The sequence below is a fragment of the Orcinus orca genome, chromosome 10 (assembly GCF_937001465.1).
Source record: "Orcinus orca chromosome 10, mOrcOrc1.1, whole genome shotgun sequence".
Taxonomy (NCBI): domain Eukaryota; kingdom Metazoa; phylum Chordata; class Mammalia; order Artiodactyla; family Delphinidae; genus Orcinus; species Orcinus orca.
Genome location: NC_064568.1, coordinates 15,340,687 through 15,354,800, shown reverse-complemented (window position 1 = coordinate 15,354,800; position 14,114 = coordinate 15,340,687). Strand labels below are relative to the sequence as shown.

Sequence of the window (14,114 nt, the reverse complement as noted above, 5' to 3'; positions counted from 1 at the left end):
ATATTACTGGTTCGATTTTATGATTTTATGAGGAAAAAACGAAGACATGCCTTATTTAAAACCCATTCCCTCATATTTTGCTGCTGCTGTAAAAAGACGGGTACAGTCATCCCCTGCAAGCTTTCACCTGGCATCCTGTTAGTTAATACAGTTTCCATCATCTTTCCCCAAAACTACATGTTTACCTGGAAAATTAGGCAAGGAGACAGTTACATAACGTGAATTCTCGTCTTTCCAGCTTCTGGTAAGAGTTGCTCGCTATTTGTGGCCTGGTCCTTAAGGTAATGCCACATTTTGTCTTTTTGTTTTCTTCGTATTTGCTTTTATAACTGTAGCAGCCCAGTTCGGGAGCCAGTCACTATATGAGTCAGGACAGTCTGGGTCACGCTGCTGTTGAAAACAACGCCATATATTTTTCTTTCTCAAGTTGCGTGTGCAACACAGATGGCTCGAGCCATCTTGGTCACTTGGGAGCACCGGCTGGTGAGCGAGCACTGAGGGGTCAGCACAGCAGAGGAAATGGAACATGGCAAACGGAGTACTGGCTGGAAAGTGACATATGTCACCTCTGCTCACTTTGGCCAAAGCAAGTCCCATGGCAATGCCTAACTCAGAGGGCAGTGAAGTATCATCCTGCCACGCTTCCAGCAGGCTGAGATATGGACCTATTGGATGACCAGCACCAGGGACTACCACATTCAAGTGCTAATAGCACAGCAATTATATTTTTCTCCCAAATTTTCCTTTTTTAGAATTTTATAAAATCTTCTAATTTGGTGTACAGCTTTCTAGTGTGACGGAAGTTGATATTAAAAAAAACCCCATCATCTAGAAATTAAGAAAACTATATCATTTTATAGACCTTGTACTAACTCAGACTTGCTTTTGTTGAATAGAATGCAAAGCATAAATGAATGTAGGATACTTGTAGTATTTCTGTTCTAAAAATGCCAGCTTTTTTTTTTTTTTTCTCATTTAACAAACCTGAGTTTAGAAACTCAAGAAAGTTCTTTGGTTACAAGAAACAGAATTTGATTGATTAACCTAAACAAGAGAGACATTTCTGGAGGGATTTGGAAGAACATGCAGGATCAAAGGTAAAGAAAGAAGACTGAGACTTGAGTTCGAGACGAGGGTTCCAGAAGTTCATGAAAGGGAAGGAAATAACATTTGTTCTCCATGTAATCAACAGATTGGATATCTGCATGTCTCAGTTTTAAAGGGAAGCAGGAGGGTCGTGAGTTTCTCAGTTACTCAGAACGACACAAATTTGGTAATGACGATTTAAACATTTCTTTGTGAAAGGGGTCATTCAGGATTTACCTGTCTCGTCTTCAGTGCTAATATGAATATCCAGAAAATTTAAAAACCTGTTAGCACTTGTGCATGAGTCTTGCTTTACGTGAATACCTCACATTAGATTTTGTCGAATTCTTCTTTTTTATTTGCTAGTGACAGCGATGAAAAACCTCTCAAAGGAAGCCTTCGCTCCCTTAACAGGGATATGCAGGCCACAGAAAGTGCCGACAGCTTAGTCGATTATGGAGAAGGTGACCACGGTCTATTCAGTGAGGATGGGTCATTTATTGGCGCCTATGCTGGATCGAAGGAGAAAGGATCGGTGGAAAGCAATGGAAGTTCTACAGCACCATTTCCACTCCGAGCGTAAACGCAGAGCATAGAAACCCATCAGCGGTGCACACCAACATTCCATATGTATCTGCTTCAAGGGAGCAAGAACTTTTCCTCTAGGAAGAGAAACATTGTGGCAAAAGACTATCCAGAATTCGAACTTCCTGCAGTTGTTTTGAGAACAATAGCACTGCCTTGAAAAAGTAAAATACCTAGCACTACACGCCTGTGTTTTTTTTTTTTTTTCAGGTGCTCAAAATGTAGAACACAAAAGAAATCCTGTATTTAGATTCACCTCACCTGAATCCAAAGTATCCATCCAGTGAACTCCATATTTGCCTGGTTTTACTCTTCACTGTGTTTGCAGAGATGTTGCTACCTTGTGGGTTTTCTGTGTATGCACATGTGTATTCCGTCTCGGAGAACTGTCTTAGTGACTTCGCTTCCTGACAGGTTAAAAGATGGTAAGCAAACTGGTTATTTAAAATGTAAAGAGAATGAATGTCTTACTTAAACAGTTCGTGGAATATATACAGTCTAAATTTATTATTTAAAATTTGAGTAGTAGAAGTCTTAGGTGAACGATCAACTAGTATTTATTGAGCGCCTAACTCTTTGCCCAGAGACGGTCATGCTTAAACAGAATTCTACCTTTTTCAGTTTCAACGTGAATTTGTAATTTCTGTCACTCATCACATCTACAAAAAACATCTTTGTTTTTTGTGTTTTTCTGTTGGACTCAATTCAGCTGCAAAAGAAGCAGTGGTCAGGTTATCTTATGAAAGAACAGGCAGGAGGTGTCCGTGATGCTGTGGTCTAATAATTGGTATCTATTTAATAGCTCCATTTCTAAACTGACTGCCTGTACCTTTTCTCTATGTTTGTATAATGTTATGTTCCATATATTTCATGAATGCATTGTAAATATGATGTTAATATTTACACAATTTAAAATAGAGATTGTTTTATTTTGGAGTGAGAAAAAGAACATTAACAGGCATGTCTGTGCAGCTGGGGGATATAGTAATGCACCATGTTTCATCATTCCAAAGCTCCAACCAATCACATGAGGTTCCCAAACTGAAGACTTTGTACAAAGCATTTGGATTCTGTTCTTATGTGCTTTTTCCCACCATCTCAAAATAAAATATCATCATATAAATATTGAGGGGAATGTTTCAAAGTAAATTTTTGTTGTTGAGTGTGCTCCTACCCCAGCCCCCCAAAAGGAAAACTGTTTACAGTAGAAATTCCTATACATAGGTTTTGCCTGTATCACACTTTAAACATCTTGGGGTGGGGGGATAGTTTTCTATGTTCGCCTTCTGTCCAAGCCAGTACAAAGTCAGGGAATTTATTTCCTGGCACGTGAGCTACTAGTCCTTCTAAAATTATACATGGAAACGGTTTAGAAATACTATGAAGGACAGTGCATGCATGTCTGTCAGTAAAATTCAGTGTGGAGCTTCTCATTTTATGGAAAACATTTTTAACCTTACCTCAACATTCTTCAGTGTATTTCTTAATTATGTTTAAGTGAAATGGACTCACAGATTTTATTTTTTGAACTGTACCCATCGGTGTATATTGTTAAACCCTTGACTTTGATGTATGTAGCCCGCTCTTTCTTGTGCACTAAAATGAGGGAGTGTGTATAATGGTCAATGCAATAATCCACATGGAATATCTAATGATCGTTTTAAACCTTGTCTGTCCTCCAAAAGGGATAGGCGGCAAAAGAAGGTCTTATTTAAAACAATTCTTTGTGGGCTCAGGACTTGACCACACCCCTGAAGTAAGAATTCCCAAAGGGGGAAGGCACTACTGTGGAGCCTCACCCTCACTCTGAGGGTGCACGCACCCACCCATCCGGCCCCTTGAGCTTCATCCCCATCTAATTTTAAGGCACAACTTTTCTCAAGGAAGAATCATCATGTTTTGACTTACCTGGGAGGAATTTCGGGTACTCAGCTATCAATGAGGCCAAGGTTAGGACTTCTGAGTTTAGTCCCACTAGTATTCCACTTGTTCTTCTTTGTCATCAGCTAAACAAGGTTTTAACGGAATCCTGCAGGATGGACATAATCTCAGAAGTGCATTAGGATTAGATTTATTATCAATTTAATTACCTTTAAGTTAGAAGGAAACACAAATCATGAAATGTTTGCTTTTCCTAGATCGTAGAGTTCTCCGTTAACTGCGTGAGTAAGAAGGATGTTCCTGCTCATATTTTCTGAACGGCCAAAACTTAGGGACTTGAAAAATGAGATTGCTTTCACACTGCCTTTTGCTATCACTCTCTATTACCTTTTCTCAATAGCATGTGGTTTCTACCGGGAAGCTTCACAGAAGGAATAGGTCCATGACTAACTTTCTCTAGTCTCCTGGCAATAGGATTTCAATGTAATAGGTTGTATATAATCTCAAGGCCTGTTGGTGGGGATCAGTTCCTAGACAGCTGTCCAAGGGCTGGGAAAATCCAAGTTCTCTTCCTGGTTCCAGCACTGATTTTGTACATAAACCGTAGGCAAGTTGCTTCAAACTCTCTGAAGTGCTAATGATTCTCTGTTACCTTCTCTCCATCACAGGGTGTTCTTTTTTATGAAGAAAGATTTGAACATGATAAAAGCTAAGATGCCTTCTAACTTCATAAACCTATAATCTAATGATATGTCGAAAATCACCCCCCACATACCAACTCAACTTTTTTCCTGTGAACACATAAATATATTTTTATAGAAAACCAAATCTGCAGGAACGCACTCTACTGTTCCATGAGCAGTATGATTTGCACATGCCATCAAAAATTATTAATCCGAAGATAATTAAGCAGGGTCTTTGCTATACAAAAGGGTTTTTCACGAATTTTGCAGGTGTATTTATAAGAAAATGTGAATTTGGGGGATTTATTCTGTTGGTGTAAAGGCATCTGATATTTTAGATGTATCCATGTTTATAAAAGTGTAAAGCACAATGAAATTATGCTGGAATTCTCAAATAATATTTTTCCTACTTTATATTCATGGAAGAGATGAGCTCAAGAGAGAACAAAAATGAAAAATGTTGGTGTGATTTTCTAAGCGTTTAAAGCATAATTGCCAATTGAAACCCTAAAAATGTTTACATGTCATTAAGATATGAGTCTTGTAACAATTTTACATTGATTATAAAGGGATTGGGTTTGTAATCTGTGGTCGTATCTATCCCAGTGTGCCCATAGTGAAATAAGTAGGGTTGAGCCAAAGCTTTCTTTATATCTTAAATTGTTTGATTACAACCCCAAACAGGTAAAAGGTATGTAGAAACTGGTTTCCCTGATTTTCTGTTGGCTTAGGTTAATATTCATAGTAGAACTTGCTTAAAATGTGTTTGTATTGTAGGTGGTGTCTGTATTACACTTATGGATATGTTTGGTTTAAAAAATATTTTCAGTATACAAGAAATTCAACTTTCCAAATAAACATTCGCCTTCATGTACTCTAAAAACGTTTGTATGCTTTTCTACCCAGATACGAACAATCAGAATTTACATATCAACCTTAACTTCAGTTGCCTCTGATCCTGGGATATCTATAAATGAAGTATAAATTAGTAGAGCGTAAATGAGGGATGAATAAAGGATTTTGATCTGAATGACTATATTTACAAATAGACCATCTAACATCATGCACGTCTACAAACAAATATGCCAATAAACTCTCTGTTTATGATAATGTAAAATTAAGATGAATGTATATTCATCTGATTGCTTTTAGAACACTGTAGAAGTTTTGCTTTGCAAGAAAACATCCAATATGCTATACTTTCAAATAAGGATGGGGCACAGCCTGTGGCTCAGCAGACAATCTGTGGACAACTGTGAGTTTAAAAGTGTTTTAATTGTACTAAGCAGTTTACATACAGTATATATTTTTTATTCCCTCACTCCTCTTAGGAATGCTTTAGAAAGGTGAGGTTGAGTTTAAAGCTGACTTATTGATCATGTTTAGAAACTGCTTGGTTTTAAGATAATGTGGTCAGAACATATAATGGGGGAAAACAAGCCAAACTATATCTAGAAAACAGCTCACTGTATGCAACCTAAAAAGCGGTAACATTTACTACATTGCAATTCTCCAGGAAGAAAATAGGACATCCAAACTTACCGGATCCTGAAGTTCTTGCTAGACTCAATTCCAAGTCTGTTTCCCACTCTATTGTCTCCCTGAAGTGTCACATCCATCCAAGGCTTTGATTGTCACATGCAGGCCAGTGACTTCAAGGTATTTTTATCCCAGAATTCTTCTTATATCTGAAGTTTTGATGTCTGCTCTCTGATGACTGGGGGAGAAGTGTTTCAAAAGCGAAGGCCAATTGCCCCCTTCCAAAGCTGTTCAGCTCCCATCCACCTCCCCCCGCCCCCCCACCCCGCAACTGTACAGTTCAGTGATTTCAAGCAACAGCGTCCATCTAAGTACTCAAGTCACAAACCTAGGCATCATCCTTCATACCCAGCTTTCTCCTTTTCCCTACACTCAACCGACACTAAATTCTCTTGAGATTATTGCCTGTGTTTCTCCTGGATCAGCCCCCTGCTCTGCCCTGTGAACACATTAGCTGGACCACTTTCATCCCTATTCTGATCCCCCAAAATGACTTTCCAGTGCCCTTAAGAGAGGGACAAAAATCTTTAATTGTTCTTCAATACCCAGCATGGTCAGACTCCTCCTAAGCTCCCATCATATACCATTCTTCCCTTCCTCCCTCCAATCCTGTTACAGTGATTGTATCAAATGCCTCTTATGCCCTGCTTCAGATACTCTGGGTGCTGTCTGCCTTGTAGCAGCCGCTGCTGGAGTGAGCGGCTCTGCATGGACTACAGCTGACTAAAACCAGGTGGAGGTTAAGGGCGGGGTGGTGGGGTGCTCATGACGAAACTCTGCCGGCAGGCTTTTTCCCTTCCTACTATGGCATGAGATGCCACGGAACCCTGCTCATGGAGGAAGTAACACCCCATGGAGAAAAGGTTTACACAGTAAGACAGGGAAACTGGTGGATAGATTCCAACCTTTTCTCTTTTCCCATGTCCCCTCCCACCTCCCTTTTACAAGATGGTCCCATGGATTACAGCAGTCGTTTGCATTTAACAGTGACCAGTGGAATAGTGCATCCTCTATTAATAGTTTCTCACTTTTTCCCTGCCTCATTCTCCCTTTCCCTTAATGCCTAATACTAATTTATGAGGACTCTACTCCCTAATAAATTAGTAGCCCATATCCTGACTGCTGCAGGCTCTGCTGTTAAGGAATTCAGGCTAACACCCATATTTTATCAGCTCCAAGTATCTGGTCAATTTCTTCCTGTCATGAGCCCCTTACAGTTATTTCTTCTTCACAAGATCACTGATCTGTTTTAAAGTTTAATGTCATTTCTTAAGAAAGACCTTCCAAGACTTCCATAACTAGGTCAAATCACGCTATTTTAGCGTATCACAACATTACTTACCTCTCATTTTTTGCACTAATCCCTGTTGCGGTTTTATAGTATGCCTATTTAATTACCATGTCTATTTCTCTGATTAGTTTAGCAGTTCTATAAGGGTAGGGGGCTGCATCTTCGTTTTTACTGGAAACATCAACTGTCTAGTATAGTGTATGACATCTGATGGACATTTGTTAAATATCTGTTAAATAAATGACAGTCACAAGGAGATATCCCAGCTAATGAGTGCACTTGAGAAAAATGCGAGTCCACAAACATGAAAGAATCTCCATTAGCACCGCTAAACTGTTCTTTCCCCGGGTTTTCTATCTTCAAAAATGACCCCAGTATCCACCGAATGACTCAGGCCAAAAGCCTGAAAGTCACTCCTGGATCCGCTCTTTCTCTCACTGTTTCACATCACCTCCTATCAGTTCTAACTCCAAAATACATTTTAAACCCTTTCATAGTTCTTCACCACTATTACTACCATCCTAAACCAAGCAAAAGACATCTTTTTCCTAGGGCTGGTTTTCTTGCTTCATTTTTGTCCTCCTCTGCAATCCGTGAACAATCCCAGGGAGCTTTACAAAGTATAAATCAGATTATATTAATGGTTTCTCAGTGAACTTAGCCAAAATTCCAAATTCCTAACCACATGACCATACGAGCTATCTTAGTGACCTGCCTACCATACTGACTATATCTCATACTCTCTTTCTGTAGAGAGCTATGCTTTGGCCACTCTGACCTCTGTGTTTCTAGAGCCCAGGAAAACTCATTTCTACCTAATGACATTTGCAATTGCTGTTTTTCTGTCTGAAATGTTCTCCCAAATCTTATATAAACTGGCTCATAGGCCATTTAAAGGTCACTTCTTCACACAAGATGTTTCTGACTATCAACTCTACAATAGTCACGGGCTGCTACTTTATTCCTTTTTCTCTCTTCAAAGCAGTCATTACTGTATTAATTTATATCCTTATGTCATTTTTTTTCGTCCCTGCTCCTACTACAATGTAAGCTCCGTGAGAAAAGCAACTTTGCCTATCTTGTTCCCTGCTCTGACACCCAGAATAGGCCCCAGCCTGTAATAGATCTCAAAAAGATAATTGTTGGGTAAATGAATGAGCTAAACACCAAATGGGAAACAACAAATCACAGTAAGGGAAAAACCAAATTAGTCTGCTTATTAAAACCTACTGAGCTAAGGAGAGATCAAACAAGATGGCAGAGTAGTAAGACCCTCCCAAGGGCACATCAAAATCACAAATATTCGCAGAATTGCCCTTGATGCAAGACTAGAACCTACCAGAAAAGACTTTCTACTAAAGTACAAACCTCAAGACAGGTACGAGGGGTAGACTGGTGATATACTCAAGTCCCATATCCCTGAGTGGGCGATCCACAAACTGGAGAATAATTACATTGCACAGGTTCTCCCAAAGGAGTGAATGATTTGAACCCCATGTCAGGCTTCCCAGCCTAAGGGTCCTGGACCAGGAAGCAAAGCTTCCGGAGCATTTTGCTTTGAAGCCCAGTGGGGCTTGCTTCTGGAAAAACGAGAGGGCTGGGGGAATAGAGACTTCATTCTTAAAGGGGGCGCACAAATTCTCCTGAACTCCAGAACCCAGGGCAGAAGCAGTAAGTGGATAGGAGCCTGGATCAGACCTACCTGGTGATCCTGGAGAGTCTCAGGGAGAGATGCGGCTCACCTTGGCGACAGAGACCCTGTGGGAACCGTTCTTGGGAGCTCCTCCTACCATGTGGATACTGGTGTTGGCAAGCACCATCGTGGAATCCTTGCTGTAGCATTTTAGCCCCAGGATCCAGCCCTACCTTGGCCCAATAGCCTATAGGCCACCAGTGCTGGGATACATCAGGCCAAGCAAGTAACTGGGCAGGAACACAGCCCCACCCATAAGCAGACAGGCTGCCTTCAGACACACTGAGCTGCCTCTGGACACCCAAGAACCCAGGAATCAGCTCCACCCACCAGGGGGCAGGCACCAGCCCCAGAACCCCTGGGCCCTCACCCTGCCCTCCAGGAAGGCTGCTTTAGCCTCTGGACCGGCTTCAACCACCAGGGGGCAGACAGCAGACATAAGAAAACCACAGTCCTGTAGCAAGTGGCACAGCATGCCCACCAGCAGGCCAGACCCTGCCCTGGGACCAGCTGGGCCCTGACCCTCACTACTACTGGGCCAGCACAAGCTTTGAGACACCCCAGGCCCCATACCAACTGTGTCAGGAACTGACCCCCCTCCCAGCAATTAGACACCAGCTCTGGGACCCCTGCGCCCTGCAACCAGACTCCAGGACCAGCTCTGCCCACTAGTAGGCCAGTGCTAACCCCAGGACTTGGCTTCACATACCGTTGGGCTGGCAACTGCACCAGAGTCTTCTGGAACCTGACTCTGTCCACCACGAGTGAGCCAGCACTAGCCTTGGGGCTCCTTGGGGTTCTGCAGTCAGCTACCTTGGACCATCTGAAAACACAGGACCACCTAAATACATAAGGCAAATATTAATGGGCATAAAGGGAAAAACACCAGTAACACAGTAATGGTAGAGAATTTTTAACATCTCACTTCTATCAATAGATAGATCATCCAGACAGAAAATCAATAAGAAAACACTGGCCTTAAATGACTCATTATATCAAGTGGACTTAATAGATACATATAGGACATTCCATCCAAAAGCAGCAGAATACACATTCTTTTCCAGTGAACATGGAATATTCTCAAGGACAGATCACATGCTAGGCCACAAAACAAGCCTCTCTAAACTTAAGAACACTGAAATCATAGCAAGCCTCTTTTCCAGCCACAACACTATGAGACTCGAAATCAACTACAAGGAAGAAAACTGCAAAAAACACAGACATGGAGGCTAAACAACCAACGGACCACTGAAGAAATCACAGAGGAAATTTAAAAGAAACCTGAAGACAAATGAAAACACAACAACCCAAAATCTTACACAAAAGCAGTTCTAAGACGGAACTTCATACCAATGCAAGCTTATCTGAAAAACAAGAAAAATTTCAAATACACACCATAACCTTACACCTAAAGGAACTAGAGCAAGGGGAACAAACAAAACCCAAAGTTAGTAGAAGACACCATAAAGATCAGAGCAAAATTAATGGAATAGAGACAGAAAACAACAATGACAGAAAAGATCAATGAAACTAAGAGCTGGTTCTTTAAAAAGATAAACAAAATTGATAAATCTGGGACTTCCCTGGTGGCGCAGTGGTTAAGAATACGCCTGCCAATGCAGGGGACACTGGTTTGAGCCCTGGTACAGGAATATCCCACATGCCGTGAAGCAACTAAGCCTGTGCGCCACAACTACTGAGCCTGCTCTCTAAAGCCCGCGCGCCACGACTACTGAGCCCGTGTGCCACAACTACTGAAGCCTGTGCACCTAGAGCCCGTGCTCCGCAACAAGAGAAGCCACTGCAATGAGAAGCCTGCGCACCACAACGAAGAGTAGCCCCCGCTCACCGCAACTAGCGAAAGCCCGCATGCAGCAACGAAGACACAATGCAGCCAATCAATCAATCAAGGAAACCTGTAAAAAAAAAAATTGATAAATCTTTAGCCAGACTCATCACACACACAAAAAAAGAGAAGGCCCAAATCAATAAAGTCAGAAATGGAAAAGAAATCACAACTGACACCACAGAAATACAAAAGATAATAAGAGACTACTACAAACAACTATATGCCAATAAAATAGATGACCTAGAAGAAATGGACAAATTCCTTGAAAGGTAAAATCTCCCAAGACTAAACCAGGAAGAGATGGAAAATATGAACAGATCAATTACCAGTACAGAAACTGAATCAGTAATTTAAAAGCTCCCAACAAACAAAAGTCCAGGACCAGGTGGCTTCACAGGTGAATTCTACCAAAGACATAGAGAAGACCTAACACCTATCCTCAAACTATTCCAGAAAGTTGCAGAGGAAGGAACACTTACAAATTCATTCTATGAGGCTACCGTCATCCTAATACCAAAACCAGACAAAAGTATAACACACAAAAATTATAGGCCAATATCAATGATGAACATAGATGCAAAAATTCTCAACAAAACATTAGCAAACTGAATCCAACACATTAAAAGGATCATACAGCATGATCGAATGGGGTTTATCCCAGGGCTGCAAGGATTTTTCCATATGTACAAATCAAGTGATGAGATACACCATGTTAACAAAATGAAAAATAAAAAACCATATGATCATCTCAATAGATGCAGAAAAGCTTTTGATAAAATTGACCATCCATTGATGATAAAAACTCTCCAGAAGGCGGGCATACAGGGAACACATCTGAGCATAATAAAGGCCACATATGACAAACTCACATCTAACATCATACTCAACAGTGAAAAGCTGAAAGCATTTCCTCTAACATCAGGAACAAGACAAGGATGTCCTTTCTCACCAGTTTTATTCAACACAGTACTGGAAGTTCTAGCCACAGAAATCAGACAGGAAAAATAAATAAAAGGAATCCAAAGTGAAAAGGAAGAAGTAAAACTGTCACTGTTTGCAGATGACATGATGCTGCACATATAAAATCCTAAAGATACCACCAGAGAACTACTAGAGATCCTAAGTGATTTTGGTACAGTTGCAGGATACAAAATTAATATACAGAAGTCTGTTGTATTTCTATACAGTAACAATGAAATATCAGAAAGAGAAATTAAGGAAACAATCTCATTTAACATCACATCCAATAGAATAAAATACCTAGGAATAAACCTACCTAAGTAGGCAAAAGAACTGTACTCCAAAAACTGTAAGACACTGATTAAAGAAACTGAAGATGACACAAGAGATGGAAAGATATACCATGTTTATAGATTGGAAGAATTAATACTGTTAAAATGATACCACCCAAGGCATTTTACAGATTCAAAGCAATCCCTATCAAAATAACAGTGGCAGTTTTCACAGAGCTAGAACAAATCATTTTAAAATGTGTATGGACACACAAAAGACTCTGAATAGAAAACAATACCAGGAAAGAACAGAGCTGGAACAATCACACCCCCTGACTTCAGAGTATACTACACAAAGTTGACACAAAAACAGACACACAGATCAATGGAATAGGATAGAGGGCCCAGTACTAAACCCACACACTTATAGTCAATTATCTATGACAAAGGAGGCAAGAATATACAATGGAGAAAAGACAGTCTTTTCAATACGTAGTGCTGAGAAAACTAGACAACTACACGTAAAAAATTAAACTAGAATATTTGGATCACACCGTATACAAAAATAAACTCAAAATGGATTAAAGACCTAAAGTACGACTGGAAATCATAGAGCACCTAGAGGAAAACATAGGCAGAACGCTCTTAAACATAAATCTCAGCGATCTTTCTCTGGATCTGTCTCCTAAAGCACAGGAAATAAAAGCTAAAAGAAACAAATGGGACCCAATTAAACTTAAAAGCTTTTGCACAGAAAAGGAAACCACTGACAAAATGAGAAGACACCTACCAAGTAGAGAAAAGATTTCCTAATTATATCATCAATAAGGGGTTAATATCCAAAATATGTAAACAGGTCATACAGGTCAAGATAAAAGAAAAAAAAACAATTAAAAAATGGGCAGAAGAACTAAATGGACATTCTTCCAAAGAGGAAATACTCTGGACAACAGGCATATGAAAAGATGTTTAACATCGCTAATCGTCAGGGAGATGCAAATCTAAACCACCTCAAACCTGTCAGAATGGCTATCATCAAAAAGAACACAAATAATAAATATTGGAGAGGATGTGGAGAAAACCCTAACTCTTCTTGGGAATGTAAATTGGTGCAACCACTGTGAAAAACAGTATGGAGTTTTCTCAAAGAAAACAAAAGTAGAACTACCATATGACCCAGCAATTCCACTCCTGGGTACATAGCTGAGAAAAACAAAAACACTAAATCGAAAGGATACATACAATGTTTGTAGCTGCATTATTTAAAACTGCTAAGATAGGGAAGCAACCTAAGTGTTCACCAAGAAATGAATGGATAAAGAAGATGTGGTATACATATACAATGGAATACTACTCAGCCAAAAAAAACAACCATAAAACCACACAAGAAAAAACAAGAACAAAATTTTGCCATTTGCAGCAACATGGATGGACTTGGAGGGCATTATGCTAAGTGAAATGAGTCAGGGAGAGAAAGACAAATCCTGTATGATATTACCTATATGTGGAATCTATAAAATAAAACAAATTAGTAAATATACCAAAAAAGAAGCAGACTCACAGATATAGAAAACATACTAGTGGTTACCTTGTGGAAAGGGAAGTGAGGAGGGGCAAGATAGGAGTAGGGGATTCAGAGGTACAAACTATTAGGTACAAAATAAATAAGCTTCGAGGATACAGTATACAACACAGGGAATATAACCAATGTTTTATAATAACTATAAATGGTGTTTAACCTTTAAACATCGTCAACAACTATGTTGTGCACCTGTAACTTACCTAAGTATACTTCAAAAACAACTATACTTCAAAAACAACCTGTTGACCTGAATTTTGCATTTTATAAGTATTCATATATTTAGACTATATTACACTTATTTTGGTGATCATTTCAAAATATATATAAAGATCAAGTCAGATGTTGTATATATGAAAATAATATAATGTCATATGTCAATTATATCTCAGTTTTAAAAAAGAATATACAGGGGCCTCAGTAAAAATACAAAACTACATACAGCAGGCCTGATCACGGAAAAACAATTTTTTTTCAAAGCTGATGCCAAGCCCTGTCTTCTGCTTTCAGGAGAAGTTGTTTTTAATGTTTTGTAAAACAACTATGTAACTCAGTAATTAAATCAGTTAAAGCACTTATGAGATTCAATACACATTTTTTGGGGGGGGGAGGTAAATTTCAGCAAGTTATATACAAAGAAGTTAACTGTAGCACAATGTATATTAGAATGATTTTGATAACTAAATATTTATAATT

The 14,114-nt window shown here is 39.6% G+C and overlaps 1 protein-coding gene across 7 annotated transcripts in view; it reads left to right on the top strand.

The window, feature by feature from the left end:
• The window catches only part of CHL1 (cell adhesion molecule L1 like), an 88,341-nt gene extending 83,223 nt beyond the window's left edge, over window positions 1-5,118 (top strand). For 6 of the 7 annotated variants that reach the window (XM_004274766.3, XM_033437181.2, XM_004274767.4 and 3 more), the window contains one exon: window positions 1,453-5,118. In XM_004274766.3, coding sequence (XP_004274814.1) covers window positions 1,453-1,669 — 217 coding nt within the window. In that variant the 3' untranslated portion in view covers window positions 1,670-5,118. Of the gene's footprint in view, window positions 1-238; window positions 971-1,452 lie in introns of those variants that run through there. The other variant, XM_049715556.1, reaches the window with a different exon arrangement.
• The last annotated feature ends 8,996 nt before the right edge of the window (window positions 5,119-14,114 follow it).